At 27.1% G+C, this 21,512-nt stretch overlaps 1 protein-coding gene across 4 annotated transcripts in view; it reads right to left on the bottom strand.

The window, feature by feature from the left end:
• The window catches only part of LOC107443450 (SEC14-like protein 2), a 51,688-nt gene that overhangs the window by 9,866 nt on the left and 20,310 nt on the right, over positions 1–21,512 (bottom strand). For 2 of the 4 annotated variants that reach the window (XM_043040812.3, XM_087159455.1), the window contains exons 2-4: positions 7,009–7,093; positions 2,341–2,410; positions 2,172–2,215 (exon numbers count right to left, since the gene is read on the bottom strand). In XM_043040812.3, coding sequence (XP_042896746.1) covers positions 2,172–2,215; positions 2,341–2,410; positions 7,009–7,093 — 199 coding nt within the window. Of the gene's footprint in view, positions 1–2,171; positions 2,216–2,340; positions 2,411–7,008; positions 7,094–10,715; positions 10,893–17,228; positions 17,262–21,512 lie in introns of those variants that run through there. The other 2 variants (XM_043040813.2, XM_087159456.1) reach the window with 2 other exon arrangements.

Below are 21,512 nucleotides of genomic sequence, written 5' to 3'. Positions count from 1 at the left end.
AAATATTAAAAAATAATAAATATTTACTAAAATTTATTTTTTGCCTGGATTTATCTTTGGACAAACGAATTTTATAATTGTGCGCAGAAAATCTTCAATTACCAGATTGCGGCTACCCCCTATATTTCTGGGGTCAGAATCCGAATCCGTCATTCAGAGGAAGTACGTTTTCTTGTCTGATTTCGTAATTTAAAATATCGTCTGCACTAATTAATTAGCATATTCGAGGTCACCCATTCGAACTATTTTGATTGGCTCCTAAAACGTCACCCACTCATTAGATCGAAAGTTATTAAGGTAGTCCGTTTTTTTTTTTCTTCCTACGCACTGTACAATAAATAAAAAATAAAGGTTGCTCCTTAGATGTTATGAATGTGTTTTATGGTGACATCAGGGTACTTATCCTTTTCTGAGTGTGGTAAAAACGTATTACTATGCGGTTAAAACCTATAACAGACACTTATATCGGTACAATAGGTTCTCATTACAACGACTATAACGATAGTACTAGTAGTATATAATACCAAATTTAGTCGAAGTCGAGTTTTTGGCCATAGATGGTGCCACTGGAAAACAAGGAAAGCACCCCTCTGCCTTAAAATAGGCTTATCAGTAATGGTTTATCAGCTAAATTAACGGAGAAAAGGTACTTTATTCTTAAATAAAAACCGTAAAAAATTGCTATATTGTTATTGATGCTAATGATGCTTCATTAATCTTAGTCATAAATACTACTGCTAAAATGTTAATCGATGTTTCATAATAGGATCTAATATAGTAATATTGATACCAAGTTATCTAATATAGGAACTGGGGAAATAGGTTTTCGCGGTCTACCGAAAAGGATAAGTACTGGAGAAAATTATTGATGATAGTAGTATAAGCATTGTGCCAAGTGATACCGAATGTGATAAAACTTTATTTTGATGGGATGAATTTCATAAAACATGTTTTACTTAATCTGATAACTTAAAGCCGCCAAGAAGGGCAACAAATAATAAAAAATTAGAAATGTTTTAACCTAACTGTGTCGGTATAGGTCTTTCAGTTCTGTGCATGATTTCTTAGTCTTGATCAATGCCGATTTATTAATTATATTTACTTTTCTTTCATCGCGTACGAAGAGCTGGTATGCTCAGCTGGTGTTTGAATACAAATGGCGACATATTATTGAACAAATATTCTCCTAAATGTAAGAAATATTAAATAACCAAATAGCTTAACATTTAGATTGATCAAAAACTATATAAATAAAGTAAAAGTTTCTTAAAGAAAGAAAAAATTACTTTAATTATATACATGTTCTAAAATTTTCAAATGACTCGTTTGAAGGTTGAAGAAATTATTGTATCTGCAAATACAAAAATCACAGATCAAAGAAAACGCCATTTAAATTTATTGACTTGATGGGGTATTCAAGAAGTGTGCCCAGGGCCTAGTGTGCAAGGGGTATCCAAAAGATCTTTTTTATATTCGAAAGATTAGATTTAGATTTTTTAAATTAAAAGATCCCTTTTCAAGCATTTTGAAATATATCTTTAAACATTTACCTCACATTGACAATTTTAAAACTTATTTTTATTTTTAGATGTTATTATTATGAGAAAATCGTCAACACAAAATCCGATTTCTTTATTTACTTTTTATTTATTTATTTCATTATTTTTCATTTGTTTTATTATTTTTCATTTGTTTTATTATTTTTTATTTATTTTATTATTTTTCATTTGTTTTATTATTTTTTATTTATTTTATTATTTTTCATTTATTTTATTATTTTTCATTTATTTTATTATTTTTCTATTTATTTTATTATTTTTCATTTATTTATTATTTTTTTAACAAGCGTAGATAGACTAAAAGCCTTATGCAGCAGGACGCAGGTAGTCGAAAACGCTACCTGTTTATATCCAAAGAAAAGGTACTGACAATTCACACTTATACGTTTTATTTACTAAGTTAGTACATATTCTTTTTAAAAAGGGTTTCAATTAAGCACTTTTAAATTCAAATTTTGAAACTTAAATGCGTTTTATTATAAGTTACATTACAATAATTAAAAGTTAGGAAAAACTAACAATAATATTCTAATCTACTCTTCGTTTTCTCAACTGTGCCCCCTTAAAGTTCACAATTTTATCAAAAATCTAATTACTGAAATATAAACTTACCTCTCTAAACATTCGTTGTGCTTTGGATAAGTCAAAATCCCTTGCTATAAGGAAAAATAAGTATATTTTTTTAAGAAAAACTAATTCATCTGTACTGTAGCTCTTATCTCAAAAATTAAAATTCGCATTTCAAGAATTGTAATTGAAAACAATGAATCAAAAATTTTACCTTTTAACCATCTTAAAAGAAACTGATCATCATGGTTTGGCTCTAAAATATCCGCCACAAGTTTTCGAAACTGCAATAAAGACAAAATTCAGCTATTGAAACATTTCTGGTAAGAAAAGCAAATACAATTCTGGTTAATAAAACCAAAATACACGGTATTTAAATCATTCATTTGGTAATTGGGTATAATATAGCCTACGTCACAGGTTGTGTTGTTCCTACTAAATTTAACCCATGAACGGCATTTTCTGCGAGCCTAACTTCAAGCCACAAATAAACAAACGAAGTGTTCGATCGTTTAAATAGCTGCTCGCCAGATTTTATTGCATTATAAAGAAAAGTTATTGAAACTAAATACAACTAAATAAACAACAACAACGAAAACAAATAACAACAACTACTAATAACAATAACTAAATAAACAACAACTAAATTCCATTCGTTTAGCATTGCGTCATATGTTGTTCCTACAAAATCGAAGTAGTTGTGTTTTTTCATATTATACCCAATTGTTCCGTTCATATGGCAACGGTATACTGGAAATTTTGGTTTTTAAAATTATAACTCTTTTTGCCACACATTTAGTAAGAAATACAAAATTTAAAACTACCTTTAAGCGAATAAATGGTTTTTATACAATGCTTCAAGGTATCATAATAAAATTACAAAATTGCTATATTTACCAATTTTTATAACTTATTATAAAACTATATCTAATTGTTAATTTTACCAAAATCATTGCTAAAGCGCTTTAGTAAAACGAGTGTTTTTGGTGTTCCCATAGAGCCAGAAGCACGTTAAATTTCACCTTGTTCTGCTAGTTTTAACCATAAATTTTTTTCTCCGTGCAGTGCTTTATTATTCGCTTCAATGAAATTAAATCTGAGCAAATGAAAAAATAGCAATTGAATTGAGATTCTGTAGAAACCATTAACGAAATGCAAAATAATATTTTGCATCTAATTTCAATTTTAAGCACTTTATTTTTGTGCCTAGTTTTAAGCATTATATCAATTTATTCAAAACAGGTATTATTGTGGAATAAAATTTGCTCTTTATCGTTTTAATTTGAAATGACTTTATTTTATGTAATAAAAAAATTTTCCATTGAAGAAATTACATGTGAATGGAAAATATTTTCAAAATTTCTCAATATAAAGTGCTTACTACTTCTATAATTGTATTAGGTATCATTTTAAGTTAACAGGCGTGAAAGAAATTAAATATAATTCTTCAACAAAACATACCTCACAGAATTGCCAAATTCGCACATTTTCTTACACAATATGATTTATCAAATATTAATAAAACAGTTTCTCTTTCATTATTCGAAAACCAACCTATGCTTATCAATGATTATTACTATATTATTTAAAAAATAAACTTATTTTTTCCATAAAATTTGATAAAACCTTCAGAAGTTTTTTTTTTTAATTAATAAGCTATTTAACAATTTTAATTTTAACTAATAAAAATACATACAAATAGAACTACATAAAAAAGGGGGGAAATAAAAATTTTTGTTTTTAAGGTAATATTCAATTTACATTTCGATATTTTGAAACAAAAATCAGTTGATAATCAGTTATATAATAATTGTTTTTTTTTTCATGATTAGGAGTCTAACGGTTAGGTTTTTTAAACCGTTCAATACATAGTAGTTAAATTAGATTAATCACTCAAAATTAGCACTTATTCAGTTTTATGCTTTTTAGCTTATTTTACACTTTCATTTCAAGTTTTCTGCTGTCTAATTTTAGCAATCTCTGAAGAGAAAATGGATATTAAAAAAGCGATTTAAAAAACTAACAATTCTAACATATATATTTGATAGATACGAAGATAAGGATGCTGTTCTCTAATTACATTAAATAATTGGCAAACTCTATATATTTTCTGAAACAAATCAGTTAAAATTAATTTTCCCAGTTTTCTTAAATTAAAATTACAAACTATTTTTTATACAATAATTTATAATCCTTAAATATATTTTATAATCCTTAAAATCCTTAAATAGAAATTTTTTTATTAAAAAACGAAGCTTAAAAATAGAAAACGATTTTCTTAAAATTAGCAGTTTTATTTTTTTATTTTTTTAACTGTTTGATCTTAAAGTTGTGTTATTCCTTATTATTAATTATTTTTATTTATTAAAACAAAACAGATCAGACATTTTTTGTGGTAATGAACTAATTTATAGCTAGTTATTATTCTCGTTTGCTTTTTTTTAGCTATTTAAAATTAGTGATAGAGAGTAAAAAAGAAGTTTATTTCAGACATTTCGTAAAATTCTACAACTAAGAAGGTTAGTGCTTTTTTGAAATATGAGATTTACTGAAATAATTTTTACGAATAAGAGTTTTGGAAATTTAATAACAATAAAAGTTTTCAATGACGCTCAAATTTTCTAGTCAGCATTTTCGAAGTATGAAAAACCGATACAAGATTATTCAGTATCGCTATAAAATGTTATTTAATCATCGTTTGCATGACTTTCAAAATGCTCATAGCAATTTTTTATCATACGTAAGTTATTTAATTTATAATATTTGTTTAATTTAAAATATTCCTTTAATCTACAAATCATTTTTATTAAATTAATGTAAGCCTTATTAAGTCGAGAATGTTTTGTTTTATTATTATTATTTATGTGAATATTTAAAGCTTCATTTGAAATAGAACGAACCTTTCCAAATACCAAATACTAATACGCTATTTTTATTTTAATAATTACTTATTTGCTGATTTTTGTTAAATTTTTCAAATTTATCATATCATGCAACGAAAATAAATATAATAGTTTTTCATTCGAAAAGTTAAAGTATTTCAATCGAAGAAAGTTTCTAGCTGAAACACTAGCTCTTATGGTGGACGAAATTTGTTTTGTAGTTCAGCCTATTAATGACCTATGACAGGGGTCAGCAACCTGTGGCTCTTTTAATGTAAAGTTGCGACTCTCCAGTTCCATACGAAAAAATTAGAAATTCATTATCAAAACTCAGTAAGAAAGTCAGAAGTTGACATATGGAATTCTGACGATCTTCGGATCAACATAATATAATAAAAAGTAAAATTAGAAGTCAACATAGAAGTAAGAATCCAGAGTCGGGCTTGAAACAGCAAGTTATTAACCAGTTTTGATTAAACTTTCAAAAGGCATGCAAAGTCAATGCTCCTATTAAACCAAAGTCAATGCTCCTATTTTAAATCAAAAATCAAATATATATAAGCAAATACTAAAATATTAAATCGAAAATTCTTAGTGACTCTTTAAAAACTGGAAAATTTTATAAATTGCAACTTTTGGCTCTTCTGTCTCATTAGGTTGCCGACCCCTGACCTATGATATTCTAAAATAACAACTTTTAACAACTAAATCTCGTATATTATATTATTCACACGGAAATTGTCTTTAGTTTTACATTTCTTTCTTGCACGATTTACTTAATATAATAAAATGTCATTGATTATTTGTTCTTTTTTTTTTTTTTTACAGGATGTTCTGTAATGACCACCGTTAATGCATAATTATTGAATTTTCATCAAAACAAACTTAAAAAGTACCCACATTAGGGCTAAAAAATTTATAATTAAATTTGGAAAAAGCATAAAAATATTATTGTTATACTAAATATAGATGCTAAATAAAAAGAAAGATACTTACTAAATAAAGATAAGACTTAAAATATCAAAACCATATAGGTTATGGAGGAAAAGAGAGCGGGTTTTGAAATAAATTATTATAAACATTCCTCAAGTTTCTTTAGGCAATCAAATTGGTTTTGATATTTTTTTCTTTCCATCTTCCTCATGAGAGATTTGATAAATACCTGTAAGGTTTTTTTCCTCTTAAATAATAATTAACGATCCCTATAATATGTATAGGGGATATACATATTACGTCCACTACATCCGCCAAGGAGCCAGACAGATTTTAAACAAGTAGAAAAAACATGTTGAGTTTCGCCAGGGGGTGGCTACGAGTTATACCCTTCAAATTGATCCCCTGCTATGATGTTTTTTCTGCTAAGTTTTCGCGGGCCTCTGCCCGAAAATTGCCAAGACTTGGCGATTATTCTACCACAGATCACGATACGGAAATTTTCCTCGTGTATATTTTTTAGACTTCATAATTGACAAGAATTCTAAAATGAAAGGCCAGTATTTCCATATTAAAGGCCAGCATTTCTGAATACAGAAATAAAATTAAAGTGAGAAAAACTTAATTACTTGTTTTTCTAATTTAGTATCTGTTTTTAATTTTAATAAATACAAAAATTGTGTTAGAAGCGTCAATTATTTGTGCCATTTTTTTTTACAAATGTCTTTAATTTTTTTCCCCTTCATTCAGTAAAATTACAAATTTTTGTTTTCAGGTTTTCCCATTATTAAAAAGCTATCACTTTTTTTAATCTAAATCTGTGTAACTTATCTTCTACTTACAAGGAAATGGTAAAACTAATGTCGTTATTGCTGTAGATTAGAAAACATATTATCCGGTGATTGAACATGGTTACTAACTTCAAATTACCAACATTATTTGATAACTGTATAATACACACACGTTAGAGCACAACACAGATAGAAATATGAGAATTATTTTAGATTTACATGTACTTAATTTTTCTCCTTCGTTTAATTAAAATATTATTTTAGACATACACTTACCTCTATTAGTTTAATTCGCTGATCTTCTTGGAGAACGTAGTCTAGTTTTCCGTTAACCATGTTCATATCCAAGTAATTAAGACTGCTGCAAAGAAAAAGCCAGATTTTATTAGGACTACACATTTAAGAGGAGTATTTATTTTTAAACCATAAGAAGTACATTCATATTATTTCTTTGTAAAATATAAAATCTTATACTTTTAAGGGATTTATGTATTCATATTTTGAGGATGTATAACTAAACATTTTCTTTTTACAACTCGATGTTTATTTTTATAATCAGCTATAGTAAGTCAACCAGAAACAAATAAAAAATAAACTATCAAAACATGAGGAAAACATAAAAATTTTTGGAATTAATCATAAACATGATGTGTTTTATGATAAATGCACGCCAAAATCCACACACTCACAAAAACAGACTCGTTAAAAACTTGGAATTATTTTTATAATGTTAGACCAATTTTTAAGAAGTATATTTTATACTTTAATTTTTATTTTACAGCAGTTTAAATACTTACAGCATGATTTCTCCATAACATCGTGAAAAATGTTAAGCATATATCTATGTATATAAATAGATGTTAGGGATGTATCATTTTTATAAGCATAAAAATTTGCTTTTCTTCACAAAAATAATTTTATTTCATTTTAAAATATGAATATAGCCCTACATTTATAAATTCACAACAACATGTTTCAAGGTACATTCAATTTAGTATTTACTTAAATATTGACGTGGATATATTCCATGAGCAGATTATGCCAATTTCAAAGGTTATTGTACCGCAGTAACCGTATGAGCATCACTTGAATTGTGAAATCTTTAACAACTGGTTTGTAGGTTTCTTTATAAATGACCTTCTTTATTAAGGTCGGCGGATATAAAGTAAAAGAAGATATCCCCTTTCATTTGATGTCATTTGATGTAATACGACTTTTTTTTTTTTTCAATGCTTTAAGAGTTCGATTTTTTTTTTACTACATTTCTACCAAGTTATAAATAAATAAGTTTCAGAATTCTAAAATGGCTAGTTATGATGTTCGCTGCTAATATTTAAATCCCACGATGCATATTGTATTTGAAGTTTATTTATGTTTAAAACATGTTTGAAAAATTCTGAGGCAGATAACTAGACCAGTAATTCTTGCTCAGAGCGGAAATATAACTTCCTTAAAATTCCGGAATTCGTATTTCTTTTTTAAGCATACAGTTGTCATAATTTCCTTTTAATCTTATCTTCAACTATGAAATTATTAAACTTCTATTTTAAAAATTTCAAAAACACTTTCTATAAAGAAATATATTTCTAGAAAATTCCAGAAATATTCTAGAAAAAAAAAAAAGAATTCTAGACTACAAGAATATGGTAAAATTTGCCATGTTTCTGACTCTATGTGGACATCAAAAATCTCTGTAATTTTTACCCACGCGCTTTGTTAATGATTTTGTTAAAATTAACAGTAAAATATGATTTTGTAATGTGTGATAAAATTTGGTAATCTTATTTTGATACCTTAGATAGAACATGGCATAAAAACCATTTACTCGGTTAAATTTACTTTCCAGTTTTGTATTTTTTACTAAATATATGATAATTAATAAGAACTATAACTTTAAAAATCACACTTTCCGGCAAACCATTGTCATATGAATGAAAAAATTACTAAACGTATGGTGTAAATACTGTATATTTTGGTTTTATTAAACAGTATTGTTATTACTGTATGGTACGGTAATGTGACTGGATTTTTTTCCGTGTAATAATAAAATATCCATAAAATGGAAGGCGCATACATGGACGTATGATTTATGTGTACAGTATTTAATTCATTTGTAAACTAAATTAATTTGATTTTAATGTAATACAGTGATAAATTTACATATTATAAAATTATCCCCAACTATATTATTATGTTACATATTAGTAAAAGTTTAAACTTAGCTGAATAAATTTCAAATGAAATAAATTATTCATAAAAGTAGTTTAATGAAAATCATTTTGCTCTTCAGAACTGAGTATATAGCTTCAAATCATTTGCATCAAAAGATAAAAATTGAAAAAGTATGTGTTGGCAAATATCACTCATTTCTCATGAAAATGCGAAGCATGAGCTTCCAAAAATCAGTGAGTATGTATTAGATTTTTTTTAATTCATTAATATATTTTTTTAAATTTCTTACAAGGTTATTGATTTTTCCATTCTAATCTCACCCTCATTCTATTTAAATATTAAAGTACCTCATATCTTATTTTTTAGATTTAAATGCTTGCTTTAATTTTTGAATGAGTTTAAATATTTCTACTATTTCATCACTGTCAACAAGCATGACTATGAATAAGTTCCATAAATTATGTGTATATATACAAAAATTTTCAGACAAAACGGAAAAAATAAGTTTAAAATATCCAAAAATTCAAAGTGAAATTGAATTTATATTTTCCGATTATTTATCTTCGATAATAAAATAGTTTTCTCGTTTACAAAGCATTTTTAAATATCGTGAGTAACTTATATAACATCAAAATAATAACACTTCATCTTACACATTTTCTTAATTAAAACTATCAATTTAAAAATTTGCATCAAAACATATTTCCTGATATAATTTGCACTGAACATTGCTCCCTTTAATGTCCTATATCACTATTTACACCATCATAAGCTAACAGGAATTATTAACAATTTTTAAAATACTATTTAATTTTTAAATTAGTCAATGGTAATAAATTATTACAGTTTTTTTCGTGTTTAGTAAAAATTTAATTTTATTAAATTATTAACTAGTTAATTAGTTTATATAAAGCAAACATTTCTGCAAATATAAATGCAAGATTTTTTTCTTGCTATCTCCAAAAATTATAAACTTTCCTAATTTAAGTTTTAAAAGTTTTAATAAATTTTGCTGAAATTTCAAAAGTCAATGAAATTTCCAGATTTTTTTTAATTATTAATAAATACTAAATAAATAACAATTTATGGTAGCATTTTGTTGTAATTTCCATCTGGTTCCACGATATTCAAAATCAGTGTACAATTTATTACTGAAAAATTACGACTTGGACGTAAAGAGTTAAATCAAAATATTATAGAAACCTTAACTATAACTGAAGAAAGTTACTGTAATTAATAGTTTTCCTTCAAACACTTCACATCATTTCATATGAAATAATCATGACTTCGCATTATGAAGCTATGGTTGGATTTTCAGAGTCTCAAAAATAATAATTTTTCCGATCTTACTTTTGAAAAATAAGTGAATAAAATGATTTCTCAAATAATTTTTTCAGCAATTTTCAATCTAATTTTACATCATTTAAATTAGTATGCAAAATGATATTTAAAGACTGCAACGTGTTGATTGTGGACAACTCACTAATTTATAAAAATTGAAATCATAACTGAACAAACTCACTTTAATTAACAGTTTTCTTTTGAACACAACTCATCATTCCATATCAAATTATCCTATTCCCACAGCTTTTGTTCATAGTCTTATTTTTTAGTTCATTTTAATTTGTTCTAAGTCTTAATGGTTTACCTGTTTTTCGATATTTTTCTATAGAAAAATAGACAAATAAATGTATTTTTAAGCAATTATTTATTTGATTTTATGATATTTAAAATTAATGTAAAAATAATATTGAAAAATTGACCCTTGTACCAAATTCATAACAACTGAAATCATAACTGAACAAACTCACTTTAATTAATAGTTTTCGTTCAAAAACCACTCATCATCCCGTATGAGTTAATCATGACCGCTCAATATGAAGTCTACACACCAAATGAAAACTAAGAACGGATTCAACTCTGGAATCGTCGGTCGTCACTCCTTTCACCTATTATTCGACCGGTGTTCGAAAGTAGCGGATCGAATATCAGCGAAGAAAGTTTTTCTCTTGTGAATAAAAAAATAAATAATAAAAAACAGAATATATGAATAAGAAGAAAGAGGGAGAAAGGCGAAAAAAAAAATGCACTTTGAAAAACTAGGTTTCTGGAACAAGAACAAAAACTTCTAGAAAGATCCCAGTTGCTGTAATCGTCACCGTGCTCGTTCATCAAGTTTTCTGAAACAAACGATGCACAATGCACCTGACAAACCATTGCAGCAACCTGCTAAAATTCACCGAGGTTAAAGGATCGTTGTAAAAAGTTAGGGTATTGGCTGATATAGACAAATACAAAGCAGACATGAGTGGCGGGCGGAATCATATTTGTGTCAATGAACTTTTATGTTTGAGATTTATATCTTTATTCTATTGTAAGAATGCAGTAAGATTTATAGTTAATTTAAGGAATATAAAAGACTTTTTAAAATAGAATTGCTGCGCAACTTCAAATTGATCTGAAAATTCAAAATCATATAAACATGTAAATATCCCTAAATCACACTGAAACTGTCAATGTTTAAATCATGCTTCTTTTGATACACTTGTAAAATACTCAAGATTCAAAACGTATTTTGGCAATTCAATGATGACAATTTTTTTTTAAAAAAAGTTCTCTGTGTTTTTTTTTAAATTTTTTTTTTATTTTAATCTTATCTTTTTACGACATGTACTGGTTTACGGAGTTTTCCACACCAAAACTAGTCAAAATTCTACAGACAATTGTCGATACAAACTGATTTCATGTTTGCTGGTGTCAGTAAACTTTGAAGTCTGATGAAGAGAAGAAGAGAGTGAGAAAAGAAGAAAAATTTCTGGACATTTTCAAAAGTGTGAAAAATTTATAATTTTTGATTGCTGCAATCAGAATGCCAATCTACATTATCTATATCGACATCACACTGATTTACTGAAGTCGTTGCAAGCTAATTGAAACGCTTTGTTTGAGATGGAGACACCACGAAAACGAAAGTATGAAAAGTGTTAGCGTTAATTTTTATTTAATTAAATATGAATATTCGATTTAAATGCTTTTTTTAAAATTTATATCTGATAAAATTTCATACTTCGTAATAAATTAAACTATTTTCTCAGAAATGAACTTAGTGCATTGGTTTTTAAACAAAAATTATTAAAATGGAATTGGGGTTGACTTGCAACTGCTCTTGAACACGATGTTTAAATTTTACCTGTATATAGTTGTTATATTATCAGGAAGGAAGCAAAAGTATAATATCCGGATACCTGGTTCAAGAAAGTAGAAGTGACTGTGACGTTTTCATATTTCAATCATGCGAAAAAAGTATGAAATCCTTGTCTTTTATGAATATTAAAATATTTCGTGAAGCATGAAGACTCTAGTCCTGGGCTAAACGTTAACGTTAATCAAGTAAAAAAGTTGTATCACCTTAATCAAATAAAAGAAAATAAAGTAACACGTAAACACATCTGATTTCGAAGCAATTAGATGTGGTTAGTCCTATTATTATTCCACATAACTCTCTCGGTTATTTAAAATACCTACATTTCTCAGAAATCTTCTTAAATGTGTAGAATATTTAAGTAGAAATGATTTGAAACTGGATATTAAATTTTTCATATCCAAGAATTTATTTTCATTCGTCCATAAGATGTCTGGGGTCGTAGTCCTTTATGTGTCCTCTCTGCACGCCACTGATTTAATTACATTGAAAAGTGACCAGTGATTATCTCACATCAACAGAACGTAAAAAATGTTTTATTATAAATTCTGACAAAATGGGATGAACTTTTATTTTACAACAAGATATTAGTGGCATTTTATTTTCTAGCAACATTTTAGATAGATGGATATAGTTGAATAGGGAATATGTTCATTCAGAACTAAATATATATCAATAAATTTTAATTTTAAAAAAATGGTATTTTTAAACAAGACGAATTTTTAAACATAAATAACAACATAACTAATTGCATAAGTTATTTCTATCAATTAATGTGTGGCTACTATCATTATTTTTCAACACATTAAAAGTTTCGTTAAGTGAGTGGATGTTTCAGTTCTCCAAAATGATTTCTTGTTACATTTTATAATAAATTATATTTTCAAGAAATAAAACAGTGCCATTAAATAATAAAAAACATTTCGAATTCAAAAATTCTAAAACAAATCTATCGTAATAAAAATTGAGTTAATGAAGAAATTTTTATCATGAATCCTATCATGTATCTCTCTTCAGGAATCATTTGCTATTGTTTTAAAACTTTAAAGATTGTCAGCTACATGTGATTGAGCAATGCTGAGCTACTATGTAATGCATATGCAAAAAACAATGTAAATAAATAAAAATGAATACATTTCCAAACAGATTAATTTTAGGAAATAAAACTCCATTGTTTATACGATTTATGCAACTTTATCAGATTTGGTTAAATTAATCAGTTTTCTTCCGGGATTAATGACATTACATCTGCTTTCAGTAATAAGAAAAAAAATTGGAAATTAGCAATGAATGACTTTTATCCATTTTCAGAAACGTGTGCTCTCATTATGTTTATTTTAATAAATAGTTTACATCTGAATAAGTTAAAAAATGTAAAATGATTAATAACAAAATTATAAATTATAAAATTAAAACACTTCTTGAACTCTTCTTAAAAATTTTTTACAAAAAAATTTATTTCATTTTCTTAAGTTAATGATTTGAAATATTTTTTTTCATTTATTAATGAGCGTATCAAGGCATTTTGACACTAAACATTATTTTGCATCAAATCTAAGTTATAAAGATTTCAAAGTCAGATTTTAACTTGTCTTTCATATAAAATCTGAAAGTAACTTAAACATTAGGAAAAAGCTGTTTTAAGAGGAAATGTACATAAATTCGTGCTGATTTGGAAACAAATTATCCTACCAAAGTACTTGTGAGGATTTTAAAAATTACAATTTCATTGCTATTTATTTAAAAAAATATTAAAAAAAAGAAATTTTTTATCTTAAAGCACCCGAACATTATGTATATAAGTTAATTTCTTATGAAGTATTATTGCATTGTAACATTACTAACCTCACTTGAAATTATATGACTTATTTTAAAATTCATGAAATGTACACATTAACTACATTAATGGGTATCGAACTCCATAAGTAATTCACTCAAAAGCGAATTTTCTACTGAAAAAAATTCTCGAAAAAACAACTGTTGAATTCTTATTTTTTCGGCAACCCAAGAAATTGTCTTTTAATACAGGAAATCTTGAGAAAGTATTCAATGTGGTGAATTACCGAAGAAAAATATCCATTATCGTTTATCCATAAAACTAGCACATGTTGGAATTTTTTCTCTCGAATCTTTATTCAAAGTACTGAGGCCAGAACATTTTATGTCATCAAAACACTGTGCCGAATTCATTAAGGCCAATTCTTTTAATGTATTCAAAACCGTGTCAAGTGTTAAGAATATTACTGAGTTCAAGGAGCGGAGTTCTTATTTAATGAGACAAAGTGTCATCTACAACGATATTGTTATTTCACTGCAAGGTTGTACATAAGGTTTATGAAAATAGGCCATATCTTATGACAAATAAATATATTTCTTTAATGTTTTTGCAAAGTCGGTTTTATATGCAAATTGACTTATTTTATGATCGTCACTCGCCATAATTTCGTAAGATCTGAGTACTTCGAAATAAATAAATGCTTTTTTTTTATTTAATTAAGGTGAATGTTACACATAGGTAAACGTGATAAATCAATAAACATCGATTTCATCAAAGCAATTGCGTGAATATTAATTAAAAAAGAAAAGTTTCAAAAATATTTGTAAAATTGACAACAGTTTTTTTATTCATTGCACGCGGAGAAAAAAATCAATTACAGCACTGTATGGTAATTGACAACTATTGTTTTAAATTCATTACACACGCAGAAAAAAAATCTGGTAAAATTACAGCACTGTATGATAATGACATTTCTGGTTAAAAAAAAAAGCATAATTCTGGTTAGTAAAACTAAAATATACGGTATTTAAAACATTCATTTGGTAATTTTACCGTAATGGGAAGTAAATTTAACCAAATAAATTGTATTACGCCTTTAAGATATCATGATAAATTACCAAATTTTATCATAAAGCCAAACTTTATTGTTAATTTTATCAAAATCATTACCCAAAGCGAGCAACCGAGCTTTTTGGTGTACCCATAGAGCATGAAACACGGCAAATCTTGCCTTAATGTGGTACTTTTATCATAATTTTTTCTCGGTGCATGATAACTGTTACAGGGCTCGTTTACCAGGACTCGAAAAATATATTACGTAACATACCCATGATATGCGAAAACTCTGATTGAGCATGTATTTAATATAAATAATTAATAGGTTGAATATATATGCGAGCAGATATATTTTTGATACGCTCTTAATGTTACTGAATTTAAATATATAAAATAAATATGAACTATATAATTAAGTTAACTTATTCTTTCTACATTCCCCTAGCCAAGCTTATTTTCATAAAAGAAAGGTTAACTATAAAATCTGTGCATAAAAAATAGTTAATAAAAAATTTCATAACATCTTTTTTAATCTAAATAATCGTTTAAAATTTCTAACTCATAAATAAAAATTAAATATTCGCTAAAAAATAAATTGTCAAAAAAAAAGAGACTAAAATAACTCTTCTGTAATAGCCATTATAAGAAAAGAATCATTTTTGTGTACAGAAATATATATAAATTAAAATGAGTAGTGAATAATGTGATTTATATAAATGTGTAGCGTGTATAGTAAAATCCATTCTATTTCTTTTTTTTCCTAAATAGCTATAGTTTTTTTAAATGAAGGATGTATATTTTTTTTAAATAAAAACTAAATATTATTCAAAATATGAATCTGTCATTTTAAATTTTTAATCAGATATATTTAAAAACATTCGTCCTTGAAAATAAATTTTATATCATCAATATTAAGACACATTCTGTTAGTCTCCATTATGTTGTAACAACAAAAATAAGGATAGCTAATGTCAAACGCAAAGATTATGAAACAAACATGAACAGTTTGCTTAAAGGATCAAGGTGAAATCTAATGAATGAAAAATATCCTCTCAGCTGGTGCATTTGACAGTTCATGAAATACTGTATTAATTCTAGCGTTATTGTAATTCGTCTTTTTTTTTCTTTCTAAAAAAATCGTAATTAATTAGAAAAAAAGCCTTATGGCTATAATCATAGTCTTAGGATAGTCTAATTTCCGACAATTGTCAATAAACAAACGTCTAATGGCTAAGGTGAGAAATTTAACAATATTATTATTCACTGTTTATTTATGTTAACATTTTAATTTTCTAGGAGCTGTAAAATCTTAATTTTATTCAAACGATCTCTAAATATTTATAAATATTCTGTTTTAATTAAAACTGTTAAGCTAAAATTGTTCGATTTCCTTGAGTAAAACTTTAATTCATTAATAAAGTTAGGAATATCATAAAAGATTTGTAACTTTTTTGTTTAAATATTTAATTTACGAACTAAGTTATTTTTTGCATTAAAGCAACCTTTCCAGTGCAGTTTTGTTATAGCGAATAAAGATAATATATAAAATGAATAAAAGAGGAAAAACATAGGTGGTGTTTTTCATAGCAATGCGTCGTTTATTTTCCTTTTTTTCTGATAAAGATATACTATAATTCTAAATAACATGTATTGATTTTAAATTAATCTGTGCAATAAATGTTTATTTTTAATTAATTAAAAATAATTTTGAGTATCATAGCTAGAAAGCTGATGAATTTAAACTTAAAAACTATTATGTAGTCAGACCTAGAATAACAACAAAAACTTTAAACAGGATACAGGCAAACTAGAAATAATATTCGAACGACAAAATGCAAACAATTATAAATTATATTTTCTTCAATGAGTAACATGTACATAAAATACCATTAATTTAAAACAATTTATTTTAATGAAATAATTTAACTTAAATATCATTTTTATTTAAAAATGTAGCAATTATGTTATAAGTTTTTAATTAAGATAAAAGTTGAGATAAAAATAATTTATATCAGTCAACGAAATTACAATTTACCTATTATTCTATTAACTATTATTTAACTTACTATAGTTTTATGATGACCAATGAGCAATCATAATGATGTGTAATTAATTATTTAGTAATTATGTTGTTAGATTTTAATTAAGATAAAAATTAAGAATAAAACAATTGATATTAGTTAACAAAAATTACAATTTAACAACTATTTATATTTTTAACTGGAAGCACAAATACACAAAAAGTAATTCTAAAAATAATTCAATTTAATTAGGAGTAGTTTAACTCACCTGGTTCAGGCTATCAAATTTAGTGACTAAAGGAACGCAAAAATGAAAACTTGTAGTTTTATAATGACCAATGAACGTTCGTAATCCGATATAATTTATTCTACTGCCATTGTAACTTTTTACAAAGCTATCAACTGCACATAATTTTCCTCCTCTCTCAAAAATTATTTTTTTCCCTGTCTTGCGTCAAATGTTGTTTTGCTGCGCCTCATCAAAAATGAAATTTTGTATTTTATATTGAAATATACCAATGAACCACGTTCTCGGTCACTTCTTTGCTTTCGTCATCAGAAATATTTGAACCGGTTTAAGATTTTTTACTTGGATAGGTCAAAAAAGGCTTCATGTACAAGGAATAACGTTGATTTGGTACATATTATTTCTATTGGCTATAAAGGCTCGTAAGAATATGAAATGTTGAAATAATATGTTATTTTTTAATTTGTTGACATTTTCCCTAAAAGGTAAACTGAGGAAGTTTGCAAATATTTTAAGTAAGTTTTTCCTAAAATACTCGATTACTCCCCCTTTGTTCTTAATCTGACATCTGATTAAATCAATGAATTTTAAGTGTTGGTAATTAATACACAAATCTAAAAATATCTAGTTTGTAAACAAGTTTATGTCATTTTAACCTTATTTGACTTAAGAATACGCAGTAAATTAGATACGGTATGTAGACATTGAGTTTCGAATAAGTTATTTTTAATAAATCTAAATATGTAAAAATAAATGTTAGCAAATTTCTAAAATAAAAATATTCCTCATTTGTTTCTTTATAAAGAAATGTTATTTAAATTAGGTTCGTTCCTCTGCAACAAAATAAATGCTCATTTCATTTAAGAACATTTGAACAAAGATTATATTCTCTATTGATCTATTAAATAATTCTATTTATAATTACAGTGAGGTGGCATTATTAATGTTGTACCTCTTAATATCGTGTTGGACAGCCTCGAACTTTACGAAGTGCAGCAACTCGATGTGGCATGGGCCAACACCCCTTAGAAGAAAGAAAGCCTCAGCACGGATCAATTTAGTAGTTCGACGTAACGAATATAAACTGCGCAGTGGATGAATTTAAGAAAGATGTCACTACGTTTGGACTACTAAAAGATCAAATTTCTTGCTTATGGTAACCCGTGTTGAGGCCTTCTTTCTTCTAGGAGGTATTGCATGGACTAAACAAGTAGTAAATCTCTTGCAGGAGTGTCGATAATTGCGAAAGTGTTGCGGGTACTGGATTTTTTGTACAAACTGACCTCTCAGTAATATCGCATAAATATCCATGGGGTTCATGTCGGGAGATCTAGGTGGCCAATAATTTGTTAGGATTTGGATACACTAAGTCCATAAATGGCTGCAAGTGATCTCCAAGTAACAAAACATAACCATTTTCAGTCAATGATCGGTGAAATTAGGCAGTATAGAACCCAGTCCATGTCATGAAAAATCAGCCCACACCATTATAGAACCGACACCAGAGTGTCTTGTGCCACAGTGTCTTGTTAACAACTATGTCGTGGGGTCTGCTTCCCACTCGAATTCTCCCATCAACTCTGACCATCTGAAATTGTGACTCATTTGACCAAGTGACAATTTTCCAGTCGTTTGGGTTCAACTAATATGGTCACGAGCCCAGGAGGGGCACTAAACGTGGTGTCGTACTGTTAGTAAAAGCACTCGAGTCGGTCTTCTGCTACAGCCAAGGGCAGCGGACAGTGCAGCGGAGTTTGACTGTAATGCCATATCCTATTACAGCCAAATTCCGCTGCACTGTCCTAACAGACAAGTTCATTTCATTTCTTGCATTGATGCTTTCGGTTATTTCACTCAATATTACTTGATATAGCAAAAATTGTATCTTTCCAATTTTCATAACTAAACGACAAATTGTGTGCTCCTTTTTCCTTATTTATTCAAACACTTAAAATAATCATTATCCGGGGAAGTCCTGCGTCTATGTACATTACAGATGCAACTTTTCAGGCGATGTCTTCTTTTTCATAATTATAAACGATAAAGTGAGTTTTAAAACTCTAAATTTTTAATCACTATTTTAAATTTATAGCATCTTTGCAACTCTTTACTTTTAAAGTCTTTGAAAAAAGCCTACCTCCAAATGATTTATGCAAATTGACGATATCACATTACGAATTTATCGAAACATTAGTTTATTCTTTAAGCGAGGATAGTGATGAAAGAAATAACATACAGAAGTTCCGTCAACACACATTTAAAGCTACACGAACTTCTGATGTACTCAGTGTTAGCCAAGGTCCGTTAGCCAAAGAAAAATCATTCAATTTAAAGATTTTATACTTTAGGCATTCTGTAGAAAATTAAGAAAAAGAGTTATGATAATTGTTTGCCACTCTTAAGCAATCAGCTTAAATGTATACACTGCAGTATTGTTTATGTTCAAATATCTGGAATCGCAGGACTGACCTGAACTTTATATGTACTTTATATGTTGTATACTTTTTACAGTACTGTACTTTCTTCCACCATGTCCGATTTTTCCAACAGCGCTATTTCTCCTGGTTTTACTGTAATCTAAAAGTAGCTCTTGCTTATTTATCATTATTAGTATTTCGGTAATATTTTTTTGTAAATGTGAAACTACAGTTGATTTTTTCTTTTGTGTAATTTTTAGACCTTTAAGAAAAGCGAACTAAAAGTTGAGAGCTATCTGTCACATGTAGTCCGGGTGATAGGAGCCAGTTTTTATTTGGGTCTCATTTGCATTGAAATCTGAGGTTACTGTTTTAAATGCCTTTTAGATTTATTCAAAGAAACGAGGGTAATTTGATGAAATGTTTAATCAAAACTTGTCTTATTTTCTAGGGTACTTTAAATTTACAATTGAAAAATTGTATGACTACCAAGATGAATGTTTAAATTTCATCTGAGAGAATCACGATTTTACTAATATTTGTGGATCTACACTCCAAGACTCCGATTGTGGAAAAAAAATTAAACCCACTGTCAGATGACCACGACCAGATGACAAGTCAATAGAACACAACCATTGTATTTTTTTTTTTTTTTGCATGACTGATTAATAAAAAAATAGACAAAGATATTAAGATGAACAAACATAACAAAATAGTTGTTTTTTTTCTCACATGATATGCATAAAGGGTTAAAAATAAAAACACGAAAAATTATCAATTCGAAAATTTACAGGAAAAGTTAAATAATTTATTTAAATAAGCTCGTCAATGAATTGAAAGCCCATAAAATATCTACATATTCATTTGTCAACTATTTATAGCGTATATCATTACTGACATTAATAACCGAAATGACACGGGATTGATAAAATGAAGAAAAGAGAAAAACTGCTGTCACTTCCTTTTACTATCCATAATTGATTACAGTTAATTTTAAATATTAAGTATCTATAAACTATCTCTTTCAAGGTGAATTTAGTTAGTTGGGGGTAATTAGGACAACTTTTGGTTCGTTTTTATTACAAACTTTAATATGTCTCCTAACAAAATTGAGTTAATGTTTTTATGACTTAGGGTGATTTTTGACTCTTTAAAAAATGTAAAAAAAAAATAACCGTCGAAGTTACTTGCATAAGATCTCAAAGGGATGGTTATTCCCTTTAAGAGCTTATGTAAATCTTGTCCTGTATCGAATATTTCAATCTGATATAATTTTAAGGAAGAAAATTTCCACTTTTAAGAATTCAAGCCTAATTTACTTGTAAGTTAAGATACTACATACTTTGATCCACTCATTAACAACATAAATTTTAATTATATAGGAGTATGTTTTTTTTTAATGTTTCTTACTTAAACAGCCACATTTTGTTAATCTGCAGTCTTAAATCACGCTTTATTTAACCATTATAACACTGCACACAATCAGTTTTGATTATCAGCGTTATTTTCTAATTATACCACTCTTCGTGAAGATTTGAAGTTTTCATTTGAAATGTGTTTTCTTCCCTTTAGCCTTCAGAAAAAAAGCGCAACTTTTAGTTTTTCATAATATTTTTAATTGAGTTTAAACATTTAATCAAAATGAATCGATATACGAATTCTATTTTCTTTAGAGAATGTTATTCTGTTAACATTTCTTTTGTAGAAGTGATAGCGAAACTTTAATCTTCTTAATTGCTTTATTTTAAATTATGGATAAAAATCTTTAAAAATTTAATATTGTTTTTTATTGTACTTAGTCACTTAATGTATGTTGCAGTGGCAACTAAAAATCTTTTCTTCTCGTTTCAAATTCTTTTGTTTTACGTTGGTTGAGAAATATTTCAAA

The sequence above is a fragment of the Parasteatoda tepidariorum genome, chromosome 3 (genome assembly GCF_982258835.1).
Source record: "Parasteatoda tepidariorum strain Cologne lab strain chromosome 3, Ptep-v5.0, whole genome shotgun sequence".
NCBI lineage: Eukaryota > Metazoa > Arthropoda > Arachnida > Araneae > Theridiidae > Parasteatoda > Parasteatoda tepidariorum.
Note: the sequence above shows the minus strand (reverse complement) of the source record. Positions and strands in the feature narration are given on the sequence as shown.